Source organism: Pyxicephalus adspersus, chromosome 8 (assembly GCF_032062135.1).
Source record: "Pyxicephalus adspersus chromosome 8, UCB_Pads_2.0, whole genome shotgun sequence".
Classification (NCBI taxonomy): domain Eukaryota; kingdom Metazoa; phylum Chordata; class Amphibia; order Anura; family Pyxicephalidae; genus Pyxicephalus; species Pyxicephalus adspersus.
In genome coordinates this window covers 43,258,620-43,284,519 of record NC_092865.1, presented here as the reverse complement: position 1 = coordinate 43,284,519, position 25,900 = coordinate 43,258,620, and the positions used below count along the sequence as shown (strand labels likewise).

At 37.7% G+C, this 25,900-nt stretch overlaps 1 protein-coding gene across 1 annotated transcript in view; it reads left to right on the top strand.

Annotated features, from left to right (window-relative positions):
* Positions 1–20,691, top strand: part of GUCY2C (guanylate cyclase 2C) — a 116,320-nt gene extending 95,629 nt beyond the window's left edge. The window contains exons 24-27 of the mRNA XM_072420228.1: positions 4,162–4,260; positions 9,781–9,875; positions 10,117–10,193; positions 18,271–20,691. Of these exons, the coding sequence (XP_072276329.1) occupies positions 4,162–4,260; positions 9,781–9,875; positions 10,117–10,193; positions 18,271–18,445 (446 nt within the window). The 3' untranslated portion in view covers positions 18,446–20,691. The remainder of the gene's footprint in view (positions 1–4,161; positions 4,261–9,780; positions 9,876–10,116; positions 10,194–18,270) is intronic.
* Positions 20,692–25,900: the final 5,209 nt, after the last annotated feature.

Genomic DNA, 25,900 nt, shown 5'->3' with positions numbered 1-25,900 from the left:
CTTAACAGCAGGGTTATGAGACAATAGGTTCATCTATCCAAAAAATAAGTCCATCAAGGCAGGCATTTTTGTGTCAATCAATACAATAATTGTGAATCATGTGAATTCTGTGAATTTGTAAACAGGTGACAGGCAATGTTAGTGGACCGTTTGGGTAAAAAAATGTATTTCATAATTCAATTTTGGCCTACATTTGAAACCTATTATTGTGACATCTATATTTACAGCTTACAGTTATAATAAAACCAGAAATATATCCAATAAAGGAAATATTTACTGAGTTTTGGTATGGGTATGGTTAGGGCCTATCTAATGGGTAAAGACAAGTACACATTTGCCTAATTACCTATATAAGGCTAAAATATGAAATACCAATATATCTCTTGAAGTACACACCATTCTATTAAAAAGCCATAAAAGGCTTGGGATCTTGTTTTTAGTAAATCAGTAATCTATATATTCCCTACTAAGAAATGTCCTTTACAGAAAAAATTTTGTGAGGGGATATAAAATATAATTTTCTCTGCTTTCTAAAGAGAATTGTGCTTTTGTTTTTTTTATGAATCTGAGTAAAAGGATATGGAGAATTGAGTGATTTGTACAAGTATATCTACCCATCTACATTAATTAAGTTACAGGGATAGTAAGAGGTGTAAATATTTAGGCTGGTACAAATAGGTTAGCATTTTATAATTTGTATCCCTGTATTCAAAGTTTTTTTATTTTTAAATTGACATTAACACTGTTTTGGCTGTTTTTGTAAAGTTCATCTGGCAGTGTTTGAAAAAATCCAGGATTTAATCAGCTCCATTTTTTTCAATTCCATGTTACTATTCAAGTCTTGGATTTCCAGCAGCTGCATTGGCACCCTTTTCTACATCCTCCACAGAAGGATAACTTGAGTGCACATCAGAGTGCACCATTTTGTGATGCTGTGCTAGAGTGGTAGAGTCAGATTTCTGCAGCTGATTTGAAATTATACCACTAAAAGAGAAAACAAAGAAGGAACACAGACAATGCTTGACATTGTGTGCTTCTATTATGGTTTATTAGGGAAGATGCAAAAAAATTAAAAAGGAGTATTCAAAAATGAAATAGAAATAGACAAGAGAACCAGAGAGTTCAGGAACAGAGCTGCTAGCGTAATTTAAGGCAAAAGGTGCTAACAAAGACACAGATTCCTTATTCATCCAATGATGTGTGGCACTAGGATGACACAAGTCACTGCGCATAGTTTCAATTATCCCAATTACAGAATGGCAGTGACACTGTACACAGAGCTGCGCATACAAAAAAAAGCTTTAAGGGTTTAATATTTAAATAATCTCTTTTTATAATCTAGGCATATCTGAATTTGTTAATTACAGCATACTGGCTGAAAGCATGTTTTGCCTAGTGTTTTTCTTCATACATCTTTTTAAAATTTTAAAAATCTGGTGGAGCACTGTTTTTTGGCCAGTGTAGCCTGGTTGTTATTTTTGCTATTCCTAAACAACATATTTTTAAAAAAAATTTTCTTTTTTTTTTTTAATGTTTTTTCCCTTTATGACTGTGACCAATAGACTAACCCCTAGACTAGCCTTATCACTTTGTCCTTCTATCTCCAGACCCCCCAAATTTACTCTCTAATGTTGACCTTTAAAACCAGTTGTAAGCTGATAATGTAGGACTCACCCATTACATGCCCACACCCACAATTCTATGTTGCTAGTGCTCCCATCTGTAACAAAAATTGGGTGTGGGGCACATACGTAATGTTGCACTTACCACCTCCTCAATAAATCACTGGCTCCTCTCATGATGATGCAGGCAGTTCTGACCCTAGGTGCTCCTGCTCTTTCAGGCTTAATCTGCATCACCTTTCCCATCTGCCAATTGGGGGATAGCCCACTGACAGTCCCTGGCTATTTAGCTGGCTCGGACAATGCTATTGCAACTTGCAACTCGCCTGGATCAGCTTTTCCTGATCAGTGTTCCTTCTGGACCCCCAGCTTGGACCCAGCCAGTTGCTACCCCAGTGGTCTATGCACTTCACTGGCCACCCCACAACGATTCTTTAGGGATCCTAAGACCTGCCCTGCCTTCATCAACCAGTGCAGTATTCACTTTAAATGTTCAGCCACAAAATTTTACTACAGACCAGACTATAGTAGCATATGTAGTCTCCTTACTTTCTGGAGAAGTTTTGATGTGGGTCTCACTTCTTTGGGAAAGAAAGGATACTGTAACGTAGTAATAAAGCCTTCCTGGAGCAAAGGTCACTTACTGTGGGACAGTTTTCAATCCTGATTTGTACCCCTGTGTTTGCCTGGAACAATTATGCACTCCATCAAGCATGAGTTGGCTGGTCATGAGATTCTTACCTCTGTGGATGACCTAATCTCCCTGGCCATCCAAGTTGATATTAATCTCCAAGAGTGTTTGCAGGAGAAATTTTGCTCATGCAAAATTTTACCACACCAACTGGAACCATCCTGTCAGTGGCTTATTGAACCTCTGGTCTCTCCTGTTTTCCCTTCTCTGTAAGACCTCATTCAACTAAGTTTTTCACGACTGTCTCCAGAGGAAAAGTCCCAGTGCCAATCCTCAAGTCTTTGCATCTACTGCAGGCAAAAAAGGACATTTTATTAAACTATGTCAGCAGACCCGAGGAAACTTCAGCCCCCAGGCTACTGTAAGGGAGCATGCTAGTCACTCGTCCCCCCCTAAACTTAGGGTCCCTCGATACCTATCCAGCTTCACCACAACAATTCCACACTTGCCCTTCATGCCTTCAATGACTCTGCAGCAGGAAATTTCATTTAGGCTACCCTTTTCAAGAATTGCGCGTGACCTATAAAGCCATTGTTTGAAACTGTGTGTATCTCTGCAGTGGATGGTACCATTCTGTCTTGTGGACTTCTAAACTAAGCCCATACAAATAATTGTAGGTGTGCTACATCATGAGACCATAACTTTTCTTGTTCTTCCTCAGGCCACATGTGCAGTCATCCTGGAACTCCCACAGCTTCAACAGCATTTTTCAGTGCTGGATTGGTCTTCTCCAGTGCTATTGGCTTGGGGCTCTTGTGTCATTCAAAATGCCTGACTAAGCTTTCACCTCTCTGGCCTCTTGCTCTCTCCACTCCTCATTGGCACAGGGTTTTTCTTTGTTTAGAAAAAATATGGGACATTTTGGCTATGTATTGACTACCATAGTCTCATTGCTATTACCATCAAAAACCACTACCTGCTGCCACTTGTCTTTATGCATTTTGACCATCTACATGGTGTACAAGTCTTTACCAAACTAGACCTCTGAGACAACTTAATCCGCATCAAGGAAGGGACATAAATGGAAGACAGCTTTTATTATCAGAGCATTACGAGTATCTTGTGATGCCCTTCGGTCTCTGTAACACTTTGTCAAATCTGTGACATTCTTTATAATTGCCTTGTTATTTAGTTGAATGATATTCTGATATTTTTTTCCTGACTTGTTCGCCCACATATGACATGTCAGTTTACTCTTGCAGCAGTTCAGACAGTCGAGACATGGTTACTTTATGGGACAATGGGATTCAAACTAGGGCTTTGACTAAGCCAGTCAACAACTTTTTATCCATTTCTGTTTGGACGCATTTTCATGTACACATCATACTAAAACATTCATAGTTGACTTCATTAGTGCAAGCTGTCTGTACATCTTTAGCAGCAACGCAACCCCAAACCAGAACGTTTCCATCATTATGCTTTAGTGTTGCTATGCTTTGTGTTTTTAGTTTGCATCAAATATGTCTGCTATTAGTGTATGCATAGTATATCTTCAAATCATCAATCCACAACACCATCAGAAGTCTATATGCTTTGTAGCTAGCTATAGCTATACCTTCAGATCCCAGATGACAGTGAAATGTATGCAGGGAGCATTTCAGGTCCCAGCACTGCTATGATGACCAAAAGATCTTCACTCAATGCATCGACAAGCCATTTGGGCACCAGGGGCTTTAACAGTAGAGATTTTGTTTTACTATTGGTTATAATTAGGATACTTTCTGGAAAGCATTTCAAAAATAATTCCAAAATGTATTAATGAAAAGACATTAGTTTATCCTTTTTGTATTCAACAAGCTCTTCTACTTGTAACTATGATTTGCTGTGTTTTATTTTCATAACATTTAGGTCCATGTGCTGCTGGTGTAGTTGGCATTAAAATGCCACGATATTGTCTGTTTGGAGACACTGTAAATACAGCTTCCCGGATGGAGTCTACAGGACTGCGTAAGTAAATTTGTTCAATTCATATTGAAAGTTCTTGTGATTTCAGTAGCAGTTAGGCCAATAGTGGTGAACATACCTAAAACAAAGTGCCTCCAACCTCACTTAAATGTTCTCATATAATAGTAAATGTCATGCTACAATCGAGCTGCCAGAGACTGCAACCATGCAACAGAATTTAGACTGCATTTACATAGAGCATTTGCAGAATTTGCTCATATCTCGATTTTCAATACAACCAGACAGTAATTTCCAAAAATCCTGCAGATTCTATAGACTGATTGCATTGGTGTCCATTAATAGTCCATATATTACCATCCATAATGTGAACGATTACTGTGTTTGTAACGTGTTTTACAATTTTATGTGTGATTTACTTAGGAGTGTGAAACCATGCACATAACACTATAAAGAAGCCATAAATTATGTTATTATGATTGTAAAATACATATTATAATTATATAAAAAAATATATGCTTAAATGAAAATGACCAATATCATTGTAAACTATATTACATATTATAGTATAAATACAACAAGATATAAAGAAGGCAGTAACAACACTTTAACAAATAAGAAAAAAAACTAATCAATGGATTACAAGAGCAGGTACACCTATATATAAATATATATATATATTTTTTTTTTTAATATATATATATATATCTATATATATATATAGATATATATATATAAATTATTTGCATCCAAGAAAACATACCATTGCCAAGACTGATTTATCGAAGGGTAATTGACAGTAAACAGTATAACTACTTGGAGCCATATGAATTAGTTTTAAAACCTTTATGATGTGGCCTCTTGTCTCTCTAGTGAGCATAAAGCCTAATTGGTCAAAATGCATTGTTTTGTTAAGATAGGAAGCAGCCCATTGGCTAGAAGTTTTATTAAAAGTTTCATGTTTTGATTAGGAAAGAGATGGAACGATAGCTGGAGCACGCATCAGAATCTTTCCCCTCAAAAATATGTGCCCAAAAAGGATTGGATGGCAGACTGGCATAGGAAGTGAGAGAATTAAAGGCAGCCTCAGGCTTAGTTTGTTACCTTCCAAGCCCTCAGTCTTATAGGGAATTTGAGAAACGTTCAGCTGTAGTTCATCTATATATTTTTAAATGTCTATTTTAGTATGTAAAGCCTGTAAATTGGTCTTGAATTTAGAATCAAAGTAGGGTGTATATGATGAATGACATGTGAGACAGTGCCTACTTGGTGCCAAAATATCCATTGAATTAGTAGATTTCTTTTAACTTCCCTGGCAGTAATCCCGCGTGTGGCTCAAAATATATATATATATATTATATATGCTACTGTACAGTTATATTACAGGTTTCTGTATTTTTATGCACCCTTACCAGATTTTTTCTTTAAAGTTTATTATTAAATTTAATAAATATTGGACATTTTTCGGTAAGGTATGCCTAAGACCTACAATGTAAAATAAATTTTCATGAAAGACAATGTACCGCTTTTATACATATAAATCCAGACAAAAATGAACCGCCCAGGTGGTTAAATGTGAATTATATATTATTATTAATTATTTATTAAAGCTTTTCAAGATTGGAGAGGATAGACTATCATGGGTGAACCTGGGTGATAACAGGCTCCAGAGACGAGGATTTATGATGACAAACACAGATTATGGTTAGAATGGGCTTGGCAGTTTTAGCTCATAACATGGATTGAGATAACAACAGGCTCCGCAGATTGAGGTGACAGTAAAGATAAGGGTGACGATTAGCTCCACAGATGGGAGTGACAATACAGATTAGGATGTCAACAGGTTCCATGGTTGGGGGTGACAACACAGATTAGGGTGACAATGGACTTCACAGATGAGGGTGACAATTAGCTCCACAGATGGTGGTGACAACACAGATTCGGATGACAACAGGTTCCAAAGATGGGGTGACAACACAGATGAGGGTGAAAACACAGATCAGGGTGACAATGGGCTCTGTGGATGGATTAACAACACAGATCAGGGTGACAAGGGGTTCTATGGATCGAGGTGACAATAGAGATTAGGGTTTCAACTGGCTCTGTGGATGAGGTTGACAACACAGATGAGGGTGGCAGCACAGATTATGATGGCAACTGGTGCCACGGATGGGGTGAAAACACAGATTAGGGTAACAAGGGGTTCCATGGATGGGGGTGACAACTGGCTCCATGGAAAGGGGTGACAGCACTAATTAGGGTCACAATGGGCTCCACAGATGGGGGTGACAACAAAGATTAGGATGACAGTGGGTTCTACAAATGCTGATATCAACACATATTGGGGTGACAACAGGCTCGACGGATGGGGGTGACAACACGGATTAGGGTGACAATGGGGGAGAAAAATAGATGATATGAGTTGTAATATTGGAAGGTATGTGTCAGATGAAAGAATGGGGGTAGTAATTAAGATGTATCAACAGATTAGATATTTAAAATGAGAGACGGAAAAGATGGGGTTTTCGGCACAAATATTAGAATTATAATTGGTAATACAAATTTCACACAAAAAGACAAAAGAAAATATATATCTTTTTACTTGTATGTCACAATAGTTTCTTGTGATACATACAAGATTTTGTTGTGGCCTACTGAGGCACTATACAAAGTTCAACTGACATTAGGCGCATATACATCACCATAATATGGTTAAGTAAGTATGAACCCATTCGTATCAACCGTAGTACCCTACGCGTTTGCCATTGTGGGCTTCCTCAGAGGTAGTAGTAGGTCAACAAATAACTTTCTATGTATACACAAAGGGTTCAAGTGATCTAAATTTACAATCATAAGTGTAAAGGTGCAATATAGTGCATTGTTAAACAGTACAAAGATCATATTTATAATAGTTTCATTCAATTCAAGTAAAGTAGTTTAGTGTGACAGATATATTATTTTAAGTTAAGAAGGATAGAAATAAAGGTTACATAGGTAGATTTATCTTTTAAAAGACTTAAACTTTATCCCCTCAGAAGTTTCAAAAGATCTTGGCGGTAAGTTCTTATTGGTACAGGGGTTAATTGAGGGCCACATAATAATTGTAGTAACATATTATGCCCCCAATGAAGGTCAGATCGCTTTCTTTCACAAGCTGCTGGCAGAGGTCTTGTTCAAAGCTAAGGTCTTACTAGGTGATTCAAACAAGCCAAGGTATAGATATCCCCGAAAAGGAAGGCCACAAACTATCCTTAATGCTGAAACAATATGTTCCAATAGACATATGGAGCGAGATGAACCCCTCTGCTAGAGATTATACGCACTGCTCGGTAGCCCATAAGCAATACTCACTTTCTTATCCCAGCTATTATGGTTCCCAAGGTGACTAGAGCCTACATCCTGTCCACAACATGGTCAAATCACAATCCCAATGTGATGCAGATGAAAGGCTTGAAAGGGCAAAACCCAACATTTGGATTGAGACTTGATGATAGCTTGTTGAGAGACCAGGTAGTGCATGAAGAGCTTGAAAAACTGATCATGGACTTTTTCCACATTAACACACTGGAAGATACAACCCCAGCTAATAACTGGGAAGTTCATAAGGCGACTTTTAGGGGGGATATCATTAAGATAAGCCCTAGATTGAAGAAGGCCCATGATCAACAAATAGATTTCAAGGCTAAAGAATTCCACCAACTCCATCTCCATCTAGCAAGTAACTAGCAAGATGGAGAAAGCAAGCAAGATGGAGAAACCAGACATAAATTAGTAGAAGATTTTCTTTTACCAGGAGTGAGAAAACGGTCTTAGGGGATAGCTTCTTAGGTCTGGAAATAAAGTAGAGTAAAAATATAGGATTATAATAAAACTCCATTATAGTGGTAGTGTAATAATTATCTGTGACCCAAATGTAAACCTTCCTACTATAACAAATATACTACTGTGAAAGTCCCCCCCCCCCCATTCACTCCACCGCTTCCTTGTATGTCTCTCTTTAATTTCATACCTGTGTACAAACAGAGGTATGAAATTAAAATATGACTACAAGATGCGAATGCATAAACCGGGGGTCGATTCCCTCTAAATAGACAATAGAAACAAAACTGAACTCAATTGATGTCTTGTTACAATATGTACTGTTTCATATCTCTTGTAAAAATGTTCTTACATACCTGCTAATAAAAGGTTGTAAGACCAAATTAGAGCATTATCTGTAATTCTGTAGGGTCTGTGGTAAATATTAGCATATTATTATATGCTAATATTAGGTTTGTTGTTGAAATATTACAAAGTACAATGTGGTCATATGCATTTGCTGAAATTTTGATGAAGATGTATGTACCATGTAGGTTAGTTTTCAAATCCTGTTAATTGAAGTGGACACATATTTTACATTTAACTGTGGTTTTCATCTATGTGTTAGGGGACTGGTCAGATACAGTGTCTAATATTTTAAAAAATGTTATGCTATGTAGAATACCTGCCTTATTATACTTTAGTAGCAAATCAAAATCTGCATAAAAAAAAGGGGACTTAATTGGCACATTTATAAAATCAAATAACAAAAACTTTTTATTTAGAAAATATTAAAACACCAATAAAAGATTATGCCATTTGTCTTAACATTCAAGATGGGACAATCTGAACATTAATATTGCTCATAGATTGGACCCTATAGCATCTCACAACATTAGAGGGTGTCTCAACGCGATTTACCAGGATAATTCATGGTCAATGCCGCTTTACCAGGATAATAATGTTGAGAGACAATTACTTATAACATATATTATACATTACAGTATCTTGTCATCTTCATTCAAATGTATATAGGGCCTCAAAGCAAACCAAGAGCTCATGATGAGGGTAAGTGCAAACCGACAGGCGATAACAGAGAGGAATCCCTGTATAGATGTACACGAATTACCACTTCAACGTTATTATACTGATGAAGCGGAATTGAAAAGGATTTGCTTACCCATTTAAATAATATGGTTTTCCATCGATTTGCCTATCTTTTGTTATCCCTAGTCTGAAGATGTGTAAAGAGGCCTGCTTGATCAATTCTAGCAAATAGTGTCCCTGTATGGCAGTTCAGTAACTGACAGGGTCCTACATGTCTTTGCTTTGTTTACTCGGTTTTTACTAATAGGAATGTAGCATAGATTAGGAATTTAATAGTTTCCTTGAATGTGGATCTAATCTGGATCAGAGGAGTTTATTTATGAAACTGCATAGTACTGCAACAGTTCTGGCTATTTTATTTTGGTCAAGCTGAGAGATCTGTGCTAATAAGGAGTCAGTAAGTTATTTTTACATTTCTGGCACTCAAGTTGATTTTGCTTGATTATATCATTCAAAGGTAAAAGACCATTTAGTCTTTGTTACTGGTTTAAAGAATAGGAACACATTATCACAAGGTAATTTTGTAAATTATAGTCTTAAACAATCTTTTAATACCTGCTATTTTGTTAACTGCTGTAAATATGTAAAGGCAAAAATATAAAGGGACTTATTTTGTTGTTTCTTGCTTTCTACCTACCATATTTTTCCTGTATGTAACAGCACTTCGAATACATGCAAGTAAATCAACTGTATCAATTCTGAAACGGACAGACTGTGAATTTCAGTATGAAGTAAGAGGCGAGACCTATCTGAAGGTATGAATCAAACCAGGAAAACAACATGTATTGTAATCAGTAAAAAAAAATAATTTAAAAGTACTATACAAAATGTAATAGAACTTAGAAGACCTTCATGCAGACAAAATGTTACAAAATGTAATATTGCTATATTATGAACACATACAGTATATTGTTTCTCTATAATTACGTGTTGTGCCATATGACCTGGCTCTGTGTTTATGTTGTATGTTTTTTTTTCTTTCACCTAAACTTTCAGGGTAAGGGCACAGAAACCACCTACTGGCTAACAGGGGATAAGGACCACAAATATAACCTCCCTGTACCTCCAACTGTGTAAGTAGAAAGTCATCTTTAAATTTAAAGTAAACCTGAAATTTAACTCCTTTTGCAGCTCCCTATGTAGGTTTTTAAGCCTTACTTTTTGTGTTTATGTATGCCTAAACAGTAGTATATTATTATTACTATTTGTTAAGCTGTCAATATTTGAGATTTTAGGATAGTAAGGTGGTTTTCAGGAATATATATATTCATGAGGATTGGTAGATTTCATATATATGTAATTAATTTTAAATGTACAGAAATTACCACAATAAATTTTAAATGAAACAACTCAGATGCAGTTGAACTGCACACTTTCAGCTTTAATGCAGTGGGTTTTAACAAAAAGATTGTGTTTAAAAAAGGCTTTAGTTCCTCACATTTTTATGCATTCACTTCATTTCAGTGGCTGAAAAGTAATTTGACAAATTAAAAAGCTGGAAATGTTCATTTCTAATATTTGGTTGAAAACCCTTTGCTGGCAATGACAGCCTGTAGTCCTGAACCCATGGACATCACCAGATGCTGGGTTTCCTCCTTTTTAATGCTCTGCCAGGCCTTTACTCCAGCCGCTTTCAGTTGCTGTTTGTTGGCCTTTCTGTTCGAAGTTTAGTCTTCAACAAGTGAAATGCATGCTCAATTGGGTTCAGATCAGATGACTGACTTGGCCATTCAAGAGTATTCCACTTCTTTGCTTTAATAAACTCCTGGGTTGCTTTAGCTGTATGTTTTGGGTCATTGTCCATCTGTATTATGAAACGCCTCCCAATCAATGTGACTGCATTTAGCTGGATTTGAGCAGACAGTATGTCTCTGAACACCTCAGAATTCATTCGGCTGCTTCTGTCCTGTGCAACATCATGGATAAACACTAGTGTCCCAGTGCCACTGGCAGCCATGCACGCCCAACCCATCACACTGCCTCCGCCATGTTTTACAGATAATGTATGCTTTGGATCATGAGCTGTTCCACGCCTTCCCAATTCTTTTTTCTTGCCATTTTTCTGGTAAAGGTTGATCTTGGTTTCATCTGTCCAAAAAATGTTTTTCCAGAACTGTGCTTGCTTTTTAGATGTTTTTTTGAGCAAAGTCCAATCTAGCCTTTTTATTCTTGAGGCTTATGAGAGGCTTGCACCCCATCTCAAATCAACTCCAGGACTTTTATCGGCCTAATTGATAATGACACAACAAAGGAATTGCCCACACCAGCAAAGTCTGAAGTTCAGAAAGTCTGAAGTTCATCTGCATCTGAGTTGTTTCATTTAAAATTATTTGTGGTGATGTAAAGAACCAAAATTAGAAAAAAGTTCTCCCTGTCCAAATATTTATGGACCTAACTGTATATCAAAAAGAGGACAGGGAAGTTGGGGTTTTGTTTAGGCCAAGAGGTATTTATTGTGTATCATACAAATCAGTGGTAACATACATAGAAACATTACCAGTATACACAGTTAAATACTATGCATATGCCCTATCCCATCGCCCTCAGGGGTATCAGAATGGTAGTATGAAATGTCATCTATGGTGGGTGGTAAGTAAATAGTGCCATTGCTTGTTGATGTTGGAAATAAGCTTGAATAGCCCAATGCTTTCAATTATGGTGGAAGATGTTTGTAGAAAATAGCTTGTCAATTATAAAGATTGATTTTAGGTATGATGGAGAAATGAACTTTGGAAGCATGAATAATTTTGTCAGTTATAGACATTGATTTCAGATATAGTGGTAAAGTAAGGTTTGGAGGCAGGAATTGTCTTTTGTAGACTGTAGAGAGTTAATGGCTCTTTGAAGGGCATTTAAGTTGGCAGATAAGCTATACAACATGCACATCAAGCTCTGACTTTTGAGCACTGGCTTTTTGAGGGTACATTTGTTGTTATTCTGTCTCTCACAGCTACAATAAACCTACAATTACAATTATAGACTGCTAATTTCTTTGTCAGAGGGCAAACGTACAAAATCAGCAGGGTATCAAATACTTCTTTCCCTCACTGTAGCTGGCTAGTCTCTACACACGCTGTGATTTATCCCAGATTTTCCATTTTTCTTATGCAAGTTGTAAGTTACCTCTAAATTTCCACTCTCTCTATAGTTTAGCACTTGTCTCAATTAATACTCAATTAAGAGTTTTTCCTATTGTAATACCTATTTAGTATACCCATATACACTTTTGGGATTTTGTTGGCCATTACAACATTTTTCCCCTGGCACAAGTAAGTATAGGTCAAGTTATCTGTTTTTATTTGGTTGATTTATTTAATTAATCCTTTTTTTATTATTTTTTGTATATCATTTTTTAGCTTTCCCCCCATACTTCTTATCCTCAAGATTTTTGCTCTTGAGGTTATTCTTGAACTTCAAGTAAGCCTACACTACACCCAAAATATGTTTCCATACTGGGGTTGGTGTTCGAATTCCTGATTGTCCTTATATTCGACCCAAATATGGCTGTTCGAATTTGGATAGACCCAACCCAAAAAACGCGGAATACGACTTTGCAAATTCGTGTGTAAAAAAAATGTGTTAAAAAATTACTTATTAATAGTAAAGTAATTTATTGAATGTGTGTGATTTGTGTAACTAACTTTTATTTTTTTACAGGTTATCCCTCAATGACAGGATGATTCCCGTGGCTGCACAGCAGTGGGAATCCTCCTGTCAGTGTGGGATCCCTGGGCACTAGAGGTCAAGTGAGGACCTCTATGAGGACAAGTCGCGTCCGCATTCATTGAGAACAGTGTGCGATCCCTGGCACTAGAGGTCAAGTCTCCCCATTCAAAACCTGTAGTGCTCTCTGAAAGCTTTCCTCAGCCAATCAGAGAGCACTCTCCTTATTCCTGGATAGAGTTTCTCCTGTGTTCTTGGATAGAGAAACTCTATCTAAGAAGACATACAACTAGTAAAGGGCTTCAAGAACAATCAGGGGAGCGGAGCTGACAGCTCTGCTCCCGATTGCTGTTGCCGGCCTGTAGTATGTGTTCCTGGATAGAGTTTCTCTATCCAGGAACACAGGACTCCTGTGTTCTTGGACAGAGAAACTCTATCCAAGGACACATACAACTAGTAAAGAGCTGCAAGAGTGATCCACGGCACTAAAGGTTAATTACCCTCTAGTGCCAGGGATCTTCTCAATGAATGTGGCCTCATTCCCTGGCACTAGAGGTTAAATAGGAACAAGTCTCCCCATTCAAAACCTCTAGTGCTCTCTGAAAGCTTTCCTCATCCATCAGGGAGCACTATCCCTATTCCTGGATAGAGTTTCTCTATCCAGGAACACAGGACTCCTGTGTTCTTGGAGAACCCTATCCAAGAACACATACAACTAGTAAAGGGCTTCAAGAGCAATTGGGAGCGGAGCTGACGTATGCCACTGTATTTTTCAAAAAAAAAAGTGCCGATCTTACTGCACATGTGTGAGATCGCCAATTTCTTTTGCACCATATTTGTCTGGATTGTTATAATTCTAACTGTGATGTGGAGGGGGATTAGTCCTTACAGCAAGCACACAGATAATTTTTTTTTTCTCTACAAGATTCTTTATTTTGTTCAAAAATATTGCTTCCTCCAGCAAATAAATCCAAAACATATATGCTGCTTACATCAGCTGGCAAGGAGAGTGTAGATTGCTCTGAGTTCACAGTACAGTCCTTTATGGTAAAGTCTTTACCAAAGATTTAACAGTTCATAAACTATACCAACAGCTTTTCATACAAAAGCAACAAAGCTTCTTTGTCAGCTCCCATACAAGCTTGGTTTGCAGCCTATCTAATGCCATGCTACTCCTCCTCCGATAGCACAACTGTGTTTCTTATAGCAGACCTCCAGTCAGCTGTAGCCAAACCACTGGGTGTACCTGGGTGGAATGGGAAAGCCTACCCAGTACCTTCCTTCCCATTCCAGGGTCCTGAAAAAAAATTAATATAGCAACCCCTGCAGAGTTGCTCTTATTATACCTGGACTCCTTCCAGCATAGAACCTGGCAAACAATTCAGGTGAAAATATCTCCCATCCAGGACCTCTGCCATGCTGTACATGAGCTATATTTAAATATCCCTTTATTTTATTGTCATCGATAATGTCTTGCATTTTTTACTTTTGGCTGCATGGTTGTAATAATAATCAAATGTAAAAAATGCAGGTACTGCTACTCATTATATCTTTGGAACATACCAGGCTGCCATTTATTTTTTATATAACGGCTTCTTTGCATATAAACATGTAGTCAGTAATGTGTTTACTTCACTGAAATTTTCACTTGGTACCAGGAGGAATGGCTACAAGCAGGAGTGGCACATGACCTTCATGCCCCATTGGATAAATGTCTTGAGTGGGATCTGTTATCACCTGGTAGAAAGGTCAGGAGAATGAGCTCCAGGATTGGATCTTTTTCTGATACTTCTTCCTCTTCACAAGAGTAACACTCCCCACAGACCAACACTAACATGGCAAAGAACTTTCACTCCTCAATACAACATGTATCCATGCAATTCTCAATCAAATGAGTCTGAGTGAGTGAACACCATGGCAAGTCACATTATAGGTAAGTTACTTGCCACCATACAAAACCAGGACATTACCTGGCATTCCCACTGCTACCTTTATATCTGCAAAGTTGTCACTAACAACTGGACTAGTATTGTGGCTGTGTGTTTCGAAATGTCAGCAGATCCTAGATTCTAAAAAATGCACTTGGGACATTTGCACATTAAATCTAAAAACAGAAATACTGTATAGCAGCGGTCCCCAACCACCGGGCCGCGGCCCACTACCGGTCCGCGGCGGTGTTTTCAGTGGGCCGCGAGTACATGATCCATTATTGAAAACGAAGCGGCACCCAACCACCATCAGCGGACCGGAAGTGGTCCGCAGCGGTGTTTGTATGAGATGCCGGTAAATGTACACAGTAGTCTGTGTACAAGCAATGCGAGCACATGACATGCAGCTCGATTGGCTGTCAGATGTCATGTGATCGCTTTGAAGCAGCAGAGGTGCACAGAGAGAAAAGAGAAGACGCCAGAGTATGTCTTCTCTTTTCTCTCTGTGCACCCCCCCGTTCTCTGGGCATCCTCTCTTCCTATACATCTTTTACCTTTACATACTCACTTGGGTTAGGGGTGTCTGTAACACACCCCAGGGGACTGGAGCAGGAGTGTTTTTTTTCTACAGACTGCTACCCAATTACTGCTTGAAACAGGAGCTTCATCCAGAGGCCCGCAGGACCTGTTGCAGCCTTTTTGCTAGTGGGATAGCGGCCGCAGCTTTTTACTGGTGAGCTTTACTTTTGCATTGAAAAGACTTGGGCACATTTTTTCATACTATTGATGGCTGCAAGGAGGGAGAAGGCTCTGGCATTTTCTTGTTACCCAATTTATTATCATTTGCTGACTGTATCTCCTCTATACTGCCCTTCTTGATTCTTCTCTTGGATCTCTGCAAAAAAAAGCTGTGACCAAAGATTCACACAGTCTACTTATTCTTTTTGGGATGTGCCTGACTGTGAATTCAGTTTCACAGTGGAACACTACTTTACACCTGATCCTTACAATACCATTTTTTTGCAATTCTGTACTTGACCTTTACTAGTTTGTCCTGGATATGCTTGGGGACTACCTCTATCAGCGCCCTGTATTCTATTTTTATCATGGGTAATTATGCAAGCCTATAACCATCCTCCTCCTCACCGCCTTCTGACATAACGAACTGTCAAAGGTTACGAGTTTTATCCTAACATACTTTGATAAGAAATTTGATACCTTGCAAAGATCTATAAAATCACCCTTGACCAATATATCCTTTAACAGAAAAAGAATCTCAGATCTTATAAAAGGGTGGGCTACCTGGAATACCAGTTGCTAGATTTTCAGGGTAAGCTTACTGCATAGGCCTCACTTGTATCTTTCATTTCAGAAGAAACTGGAGGATTTGGAAAATCACAATATGATTTGACATGCTTTTTTATTGTCGACCTGATGTTGGCACTAAACCTTTTTTTCATTATATTCTCTGTCGGCTTTTGTTCAGAGGCAGTAGGCCTATGCTGCTTATTAAAAAACAAAATAAAAAAAATGATATATTGCAGGGCTATAGCTGTTGTGGTTTTTTAAATAAAGATTAGGCACCTGAGAATGTTTGGGTTGATAAATGATAAAACACAATTGTTTAATTATTGCTTTTGTTTGATTAGGTGAGGCTCAATAGGACTAATGTTGATTCATTTGTGGCTTTATATTTAGTATAGTCCTTGGATCTGGATATCACCAAGACATCCTCTCCACCTCAGGCATCACAAATCCATATAGTCTTCCAAAACTAAGCTTAAATTACTTTCTTGGAATTTTGTTGGACTCAATACGCTGTAGTCCACAGAAATACAAGAACATCTCAAACAGAATTCCCCAGACAAAGTTTCCCTGCAGGAAACTCATTAGAAAACTGGTGACAATGCAACCCTGCGTGCCTCCTAGGTTGGCAGTATAGTTGTTACAGCTTATAGAACCAAGAACATGGGTGTGACAATTCTTCTACATAAAGATTTGCCATACAAAATTTTGTCATGTGGAGATCATGTATGCCTTGGTGGTTTCTGGAAATATTTGGGATAATATACTCTTTGTATTTGGTATATTGCTCTTACTGGTATGAAGTCCTGGATGAGGACTTGAATGCAACAATAGATCCGGCACTAGACCAATCAAGTATGGCCACTAGATTGCCATAGGCTTCCATGGCAGACAAAGATTTGTTGAAACTTCCTTTTTAGATATGTGGTTTCCTTTCCCAGGGAAAGAGATTGCATGTGTTATTTCATGGGAAGGTTAAGGGAAACTCTTATCATTCTTGTTATTATTGGCCAAGAAAACCATATTGCATAAATGGATAAACCCAAATCCTCCCACTCTAATCCTTTAAGAGAAAATGTGTTCCAGATGGACTGGACGGAGGATTACATTTAGAAGGAGGCTTGAGTAAAAAAAATTTTTGAGGCTTGGAAATGATATATTAACACTCCACCAATGCTTACCAAACAAATTGTAGTGTGGTACATTTCTGTGACATACTTATGCATGAAATTTTTCTTCTACTGGTTTTCTGTAAGATGAAAACTGGGCTTATCCATTTAGTTGTCTGATGGTGCAGAAATCACTGCAAAATGCATCACAACAATGTACAAGTTACTGCTCACCATCTTTTATAGCACTGGCATATGCATAACAAAACTAGCACCCTTTTGATACAAAAATTATATGTGAACATGACCAGTATTATTTGAGAGTTATAACCCTAGTAGTAGTAGTTTTAACTACTATTTAATGAACTCCAAATGGAAATGTCCAAAATGTCCTAGGGAGTTATCAACTTTGTAGAAGTTTAAAACCTGAATACTATGTATTTTTGTTTGATACTATTTAATGTTATTTGCTTTTAATAAAAAATATCTTGTTTTTATTTTTGCTAAGTTTCAAGTCATCCACATAATTGTTCCAATGGGTTATCAGGGTATAATTTGGGTTTATGGGGCTTTGCACAGACAGCAGACTGCAAAATGATATCTGAGATGTCTACCTGCTGAAATTCAACAATAAATATTCTAGACCACCTGAGCAAAAGAAAGTGGTCTGACTATCTGATGCACCACAACACAGGAATTAAATGTGATAATTCATTTTTTTTCTTTTTAATAAATTTACTAAATTGTCTAAAAAACTGTCATTATGGGGTATATTTGGTATATGGTATTAATTGGGAGAAAAGAAAAGTTAAACAATTATAGCATCAGGCTGCAACATAAAATCGAAAAAAGTTAAGAGGTCTGAATATTTTCTGAAGCCACTGTATACAAAGAGCTTGTCTTGTTGTCATAGATTGGTTAATGTACTTAAAAATTACCTAGAGATGGGTGAATACACTTTAAATGTACTTGAAAGGTATTAAAAAGACATGCACGAACATTATGAACAATCACTTTTGTGATACAAATCACTATTGTTTGTAAATAAATCCCTATTTTTTCCATCTAATACAATCTGTTTACAATTTTGGCTTATTTATATACAATATTGATTTTTCTTCTTTTCTTGTTAACATTTTACATAGGGAAAATCAACAGCGTCTTCAGTCTGATTTTTCAGACATGATCAAGGAGGCTTTAAAAAAGAGAGATGCAGAAGGGTTTAGTGGCAGACCACTAACTCGTGTGGCAAGTTACCGAAGCGGTACTTTGGAGTATCTTCAAATAGCAACAAGTGAACGACCCAGCACATGTCTCTAGAGACATCTACCCAAAGCCTGGAAAATAAAAGTCTTTATTGAACCTCTGATTTTTTTTAAAGTAATGCATTCAGGTGGTATATGCAGAGGTGAAAAGAGCAGCTCAAAAAAAACCTGCTGAAGCAGGAGTAAAATAACATATGCTGGCAGCATTAAATGGAATTCAATAATTCATCTTGCACACAGCACGACAGCCCAGCCGTCCATTTCTCTAACAGGCCTACTCTCCAAATATGGCTTCAGTCAACAGAAAGTGAAAGTACTGTTGATTAGGTCAAGGTGCAGGTGAAGATGTTTAGACCACAGTAGAGATAGGCCAATGCATTGGCTATGAGAGCAGTTGACTGGTATTTGAATCCTTTGTGCAACACTTAGGAGCTAAAAAAGTAGAAGTTACAAAACAGCATATTTATCAATATACAGGTAGTCCCTGAGTTACATACAAGATAGAGACTGTAAGTTTGTTCTTAAGTTCAATTTGTAAGTCTGAACAGGTATATTATTTTAATAAATGAAATTAGGAAAGATGTTTGTCTCGAATTATTAGGCAGTGTGGTGTCAGTTACTGTTTAAAATCCTCACTGTAAGTTAATCACAAAGAAAAAAACAAAAAAAACTTTATGGAGCCTAGACATTCATTAACTTCTGGAGCAAGCTGTGCTTTGATATGCAAAAAGAAAAACTTGCAGAGTTTGTCTTGGTCATTAAAGAGTTACAAAAGGATGCAGAAAGAGCTCATCCCCCTAAATTAATCCACAACCTCAGCTGTGTTTAGCAAAAGATTTCTTCTGCAAGTCAAACAAACCGCCCCCCTCCCCATCAAGCCTCCCTCTTGCACAGGAGCAAGCAGGGAAGCCCGTTCATATGTAGGAGTCATCCGTATGTTGGATGTCCTTAGCCCGGGGACTACATGTATATATAGCCTGACTATTTTAGTGACAAATCCAGAGAATTCAAATGGCTTGCCTGAAGCAACTTTTTAATTTCTTTAGCTATAACTGCTAAATAGATAATTCATTTGTTTAGGTGTACATTTAGCTTTTTAAAATATATGGCAAACAATCAGGTTATATGTTTTTGAACAGTTTAGATCAATAAATATCTTTACCACTTGCTTATTACTTGTCAGCATATTTTTATAAATTAGTAATGGAAAGCAAAGTATAACATACAAAATACATTTTGCTTACGAACGTAATGATACATATACCTACAGGTCCAGATTTACTAAATGAAAATACACAACAGCAGAAAGAAATGACTATAGGGGTAAATGGTATACTTGCAATGGAGGTTCACATACTGTGTGTGTATATATATGTGTATATATATATATATATATATATATATATATATAGGCATGCACCCAGAGATCACCATTACAATACCTTGTTATAGGATGCAAAGAGTACATTAATTACTAGTCTGCAGTGTTCAAGTAACAGCCATATAAATATGCTTTTCTACCTCAGCTAGTTGCTGAGGTAAAAAAAAAAAAAGACTGACCAATGTTGATAGGCTTTTGTTTGATACAAAACTGTTGTTAAACCCACACATGTATATTTGAATGCAAATGTAGCTGCAGTCATTTAAACAGGTAAATGCGGGTAATCTGTGCCTTCAATATTTACACACAAACTTGGTAATACTGTGAGAATTTGGTTATTGAACTCTGAGTTTCATGTATACTTAAAAATCTGAAGTGTAATGGTATGGTTAAAAAGAATGCATTATGTGATATTACTTAGTTACTGTTTAACTGTATCTGTTATTATGGAAATTATACCCTGAGAATCTGAAATGCGTCTGTTCGTGGAAACACAATAAATCTCAGTGAAAAGTTTATGGGCAAACCTTGATTTTCTGAATCTGCATATATATGTGTTCCTAATTTTTGGGGCAATTGGAAAAGGTACAGTTAAGTTATCCAACCTTAAACAAACTAACAAGCTAAAAAACTATCAAATTGTAAAATTCAAATGCAGAGAGGTGCTGACTGTTACTACAAAAGACTCTATATGATTAAAAGGACAGAAGACGATGAGGGTGAACATACTGTTATGTAAAAAGTCGGCCTTTAAACTTTTTTGTGCCATTTGTGTAATCAATTTACAAATAGTAAATTGAATCTACCAGGACACAATACTGAGCAATCGAAGTCAAAATTCCACATCCCAAAAAGACCTGGTAAAGCGCCTCCTCCTTGCTAAAGTGCAGGCTCCTCTCCTGCGCATGCAGGCAGTTCTGATCCCGGGCATGCCTGCTCTTCCAGATTTATTCAGTATTGGCCCTCCCACCGGCCAATCAGGAAATAGCCTCCTAAAGGCCCTTGGCTATTTAGCTGGCTCTGACATTTGTGCAACATGTCTCCACTAGTGCTAAAGTGGATTATTATCCCCACACTCTTTCCCCCATCATTGCAAATACAATATTTACACCTGGGTTGGAAAACTTGAAGCATTTCCGCTGGTGAGTGAACAAGGGTTTATATAGGCTTCATCATTCTCAGTACCTTTGGGATACTCCTGTTAACAACAGTTCATGAAAATCACGAAGCACCAACATCAGAAATTTTCCACTACTTATAAATCAAACACTTTATACAATCCAGAATAGTGGGTTTTCACGCACGCTCACTGTGCAAGGGACCCCCAAGCAAAGGGGGTAATCTCTGCCCTATATGGCACACTGGTGCAGAGCCGTGCCCCAACACTCCCCTATTTGAACCGCTGGGAGGGTAATCTTGGCATGACACTGGGGCAACGAGGAGTAGGAACAGATATGGCACATGGTGGTGCATTGTAGCATTAATGCCTTTGCAGTGGAAGCAAAATATAAATTGTTGATGTGATGGTATATGGTGCCTTTGCCTCTTGATAAAGATTAAACCCAATCACTCCAATGAATGTTTTAGAAGTTGCAGGACATCGGGGATGCTGTACCACATTTGGTGGGAATGTCCCGAAGTGAAAAGATACTGGATGCGCATTTACCAAATGACATATACCCTAGTGGGACCAAGTTCCAAAAGGCCAACTAAAGCTGCAGTCCTCCTTTTAGGCTTTAACCTCCTGGGCGGTTCATTTCTGTCTGGATTATTATGTCTAAAAGTGGTACATTGTCTTTCATGAAAATGTATTTTACAGTATAATATATTAGTATGAGTATAATAAAGTTTGAAACACAAAATCATGTCAAAATAATAAATTAATCAGGTAAGTGCTTTCTTTACCATTATTTCCCATGGGTTTACCTACCCATAGGGGTGGAAAAAAGATGCTGGAAGCCTTAGCCCCGAGTCACACTCAGGGTAGGTAAAAATCTATGGGAAATAACAGTAAATAAAGCACTTACCTGATCTGCCAGGGTCCTTCTTCGCGATCCTTGTCTTCTTTCTTCCTCCGGCCGGCGTCCTTTGCACCCGATGAGTCACCAGGGAGCTCCCGATGCGTCTATTTGTAAAATCTAATCTAATCTAAATCAAATCTATTTGTATTGCATTCAATACAAAATAACTGAAATAAATGCAATACAGTGGATTTATATGTGTAAAAGCAGTAAATTGTTTTTTTATGAAAATGTATTTTATAATATATAAAATAGTATAATATTTATTTTTAAAAAATTAATTTTTTTTTTAAATGTATTATTTTGACATGATTTTATGTTTCCATCTTTATTATACTCATACTTATGACCCCATTTAATTATTTGCAAAAGTATTGATATATATATATATATATAATATTAAGCATTACTATATCACAGTTCTACAATATCAATTGAACATCGATGTGATTTTTACATACCTTTAAGAGAGAAATAATGTATATAATCGTTTGAATTAGTCGTTACCACTATTTTAACCTATTGTTTTGCTAATACTCATTTTTGATATATAAAAGAAGTTGTTTTAATGTTTTTCTGTAGGTACTTTGTTATACTTTGTACTCAAACTATGTATTTATTATGTAACTAGATACTGTCAAATTAATACGTGTAACTTCGCTATACGTTCAGTACCCCTGAAGAATCCCAAAGCGGGCGAAACGCATCAGGTCATCGAAATACATATGCGACACGGTTTGGTTTATCTTTGTTAAATGTTATATATTCCAGGTATAAGTCTTATATCTAGTGCCCCTATTAGCCCAAGCTATAGCTGGCCTGACATTCTCCAGTCATTTTGGTTTATGAAACCACCATTGACATCATTGTTATGTATTACTTGAAAATATTTTCAATATATTTTCACGTTTGCTTCACAAAATCTCCTCTCTTGTGTCTCTTTAATACCATCATTAGTTTAAAAATAGGCTTTTTTTTCAAGTGTTAAAATACAAACAAAACCAATTATGCAGCATATCAGATTTCACAGCACTAGTACATGTTTTATCCCAAATGTGATTTACATTACAGAGTTCCCCGAGCTTCCAATTTGTTCATTCCAGTAGCACCTGATTTTTTATTTTGATTGGTCGGCTTACCATTGGGACCAATATATTAGGATTCTTTTTTTTTTATTTTTGTCCTCTTCTTGCTTTCTTACTCTTACTCCTCTTTACTGCTTCCAGGTACCTGCACAGGTTTTTACAGATTCTGCCTCCTATCTTTGCAGTTCTGCTGAGATTTGGGGAGTTGGAGTGTATTCAAATCTCATAACTAATGCACTTATAAAGCAGTGAATCTGACATTCCCCAATTCCCCATTTACTGGTGAAGAATTAATTATTGCCATTGAAACACAGAGACCTGGCAATTTCAGTTTCAGTAAGTGTCAGATTCACTTTTTTACACCTAAACCTGTATGAGTACCTGACTCCCAGTACTTAACAATAATATTCAAAACCTTATCTCCCCTCTAAAAAGGCATAGGGCCCTTGCAAAATTACCACAAGATTACAGTGAATGTATTGGTTTTACAGGAAACCAAAACCAGTTCACCTCCCCCCCATCTTTTTCTTCATAAAATAATCATTTTTGCAAATGCTAAGGAAAAAAAAGGCGGGATGCTTGCTTTTACAAACTGAGATTAGGGACTCTTAAGGTAGATTTTTGTTGGTCTCTGGCACTTTTAGATGAGTCCCTTGTGTATGTTTTATTATACCCCCACTGCTAATCAACCTTTTGTTTCAAGACTCCAATTCTGACGTGGCTTCAATTTAGCCCTGGGCCAAATATTAGCTAAATCTAAGTCTCTAGCACTCACAAGCACCCACCTAAACAGACAGACAGGCATCTTTTAATCACAGTTATGATTTAGTTGATATTTGGTGAATTTAATTTATCTGCTGGCTTTATATTCTATTCAATAGCCCTCTGCCAGTATTCTAGGATAGATGCTACATGTTTTTCTTTTGCCTTCAACGCATAACTTTTCCTCCTGGTCAGTTCATTTGGAGATCAAATTAGAGCAATTATTGTTGTTGCTTAAAATAGAATAAAGTGAACCATATTAAAGAATATTTTAATTTAATGGATCACAAGACACTTTCTAAGGGCGCTGGATAAAAAGACACCATCTGTGACGTTTTTTCCAGCTCACCTTATACCTCAAATATACACACCTTATACAAATATACACCTTATACCTGCACATAACAAGACCCAGATAAATGAGTTTCATCGCCTTCATACTGCCATGTAAAAAGAACTCTCAGTTATCTTAGACCCCAAACGGAGCACCTATGCATGACACTCAATTTGTATGTATGTATGCTTATAGTAACCACAAACTATAAGTAACCTTTTATAACTCCCTGTAAACAAAAATTGTAACTAGGAGAATGAGTGGTAGCAAGGTGGAAGGTTTGGTTTAGTGCACAGTCTGCCACATGTATGCACAAATGGAGCAACAGCTCCTAGGTGAATACTGCTGTGACAGATGTGAGCAAGTCGCCTGTCTGGTATCTTGCATTGGAGAGCTGGAGAAGCGCATTGCAGGGAGTTGGGTTAATGTAACTAGAGGGAGTGGTAGGGGCACCCAGAAAAGGAAGGCCAGCCCTGTGTTTAAGCACCCCAACATGTTTGCAAAGTTATGTGAAGATGTGCCGGTGGCAGACCCAGTGGTGGCAACTCTAGATGTTACTGCTACCCCTAACAGCCGGGAGAGCAGCACATCTATTAGTGGTGGGGAGGGAAATGCAGGAAGGAAAAGACAATTGGTTGTCATAGGGGATTCTATGATCAGGAGGACGGATAGAATAGTTTGTCGCCCAGGTCCCTTCAATCGAATGGTTTGCTGTCTCCCTGAGGCCAGGGTTCGGCGTGTGGTGGACCGAGCGGACAAACTACAGGGAAGGGCTGGACCGGACCCAGCTGTCTTTGTCCATGTTGGAACCAATGACAAAATAGAAGGAAGATGGAGAATCCTTAAAATCAGCAGAAAGAACTAGGTTTCAAGCCGAAGAAAGGGACCTCCAAGGCTATGTTCTCTGGAATAATGCCTGTGCCATGCACAACACAGGAAAGGCGAAGGGAGCTTACGGAGGGAAACGCATGGCTTAAGTCCTGGTGTAGAAGGTAAGGGTTTTGGTTCATAGAGCACTGGGCTGACTTTTTTTTTTAGGGAACAACCTGTATGCCAGAGATGGTTTGCACCTAAATTAAAGGGGGTCTGGTGTGCTAGGGGAAAGATTTAGGGGAATGGTGAAAGGATATTTAAACTAGGACATGGGGGGGTGGGACAGTTAAATAAGGTAGCAGAAAGGTTAGTCAGGGTCAGACACTAGTGGAGGGTGGATTGGGGATAGATTTGGAGCATCCCATGTTTTACAAACATTTTTGGATTGTGCAGTATTAAGTGTACTAAAAAAACAAAAGGATTTGGCAAACAGCGATGGTAGAAGCAGCAATGGTTGAGAGAGCCTGTTAATCAATGCTAGAAGTCTAGCTAACAAGATAGGGGAATTGGAAACATTAATGAGTGAGGAGGATTTTGACTTAGTTGGCATTGCTGAATCCTGGGCTTTGTTCTTCGCATGACAGTGAATGTGAAAGAAGAAACTGCAGATGGAACAAGCGATGGGGTTGAGTCATTATGGGTGGAGTTGAATGTGGGGTTGAATACCACACATTTATTGGAGTCTGCTATAGGCACCCCAGTGCTAGTGAAGAACTAAAAAATCAACTACTAGCACAGATAGAAAAAGCAGCAAAAAGTGGAAGTGTTTTAATCATAGGAGATTTTAACTACCCTGACATTGACTGGAGTAATGGCACTACAGGAACAGCAAAAGGGAGGAAATTTGTGAATTTAATACAAGATAATTTTATGGTACAGTATATGGAAGCCCAAACTAGAAATGATACTCTGATGGACCCAGTTCTTTCTAACAATGTAGAGCTTATAACAAATGTGCAAATAAAAGAGAATCTGGGTAGCAGTGACCATAATTTTTCATTTAACCACCTAGCCGTTAAGCCCGACCTTCGTTCGGGCAAAAAAAAACGGCTAG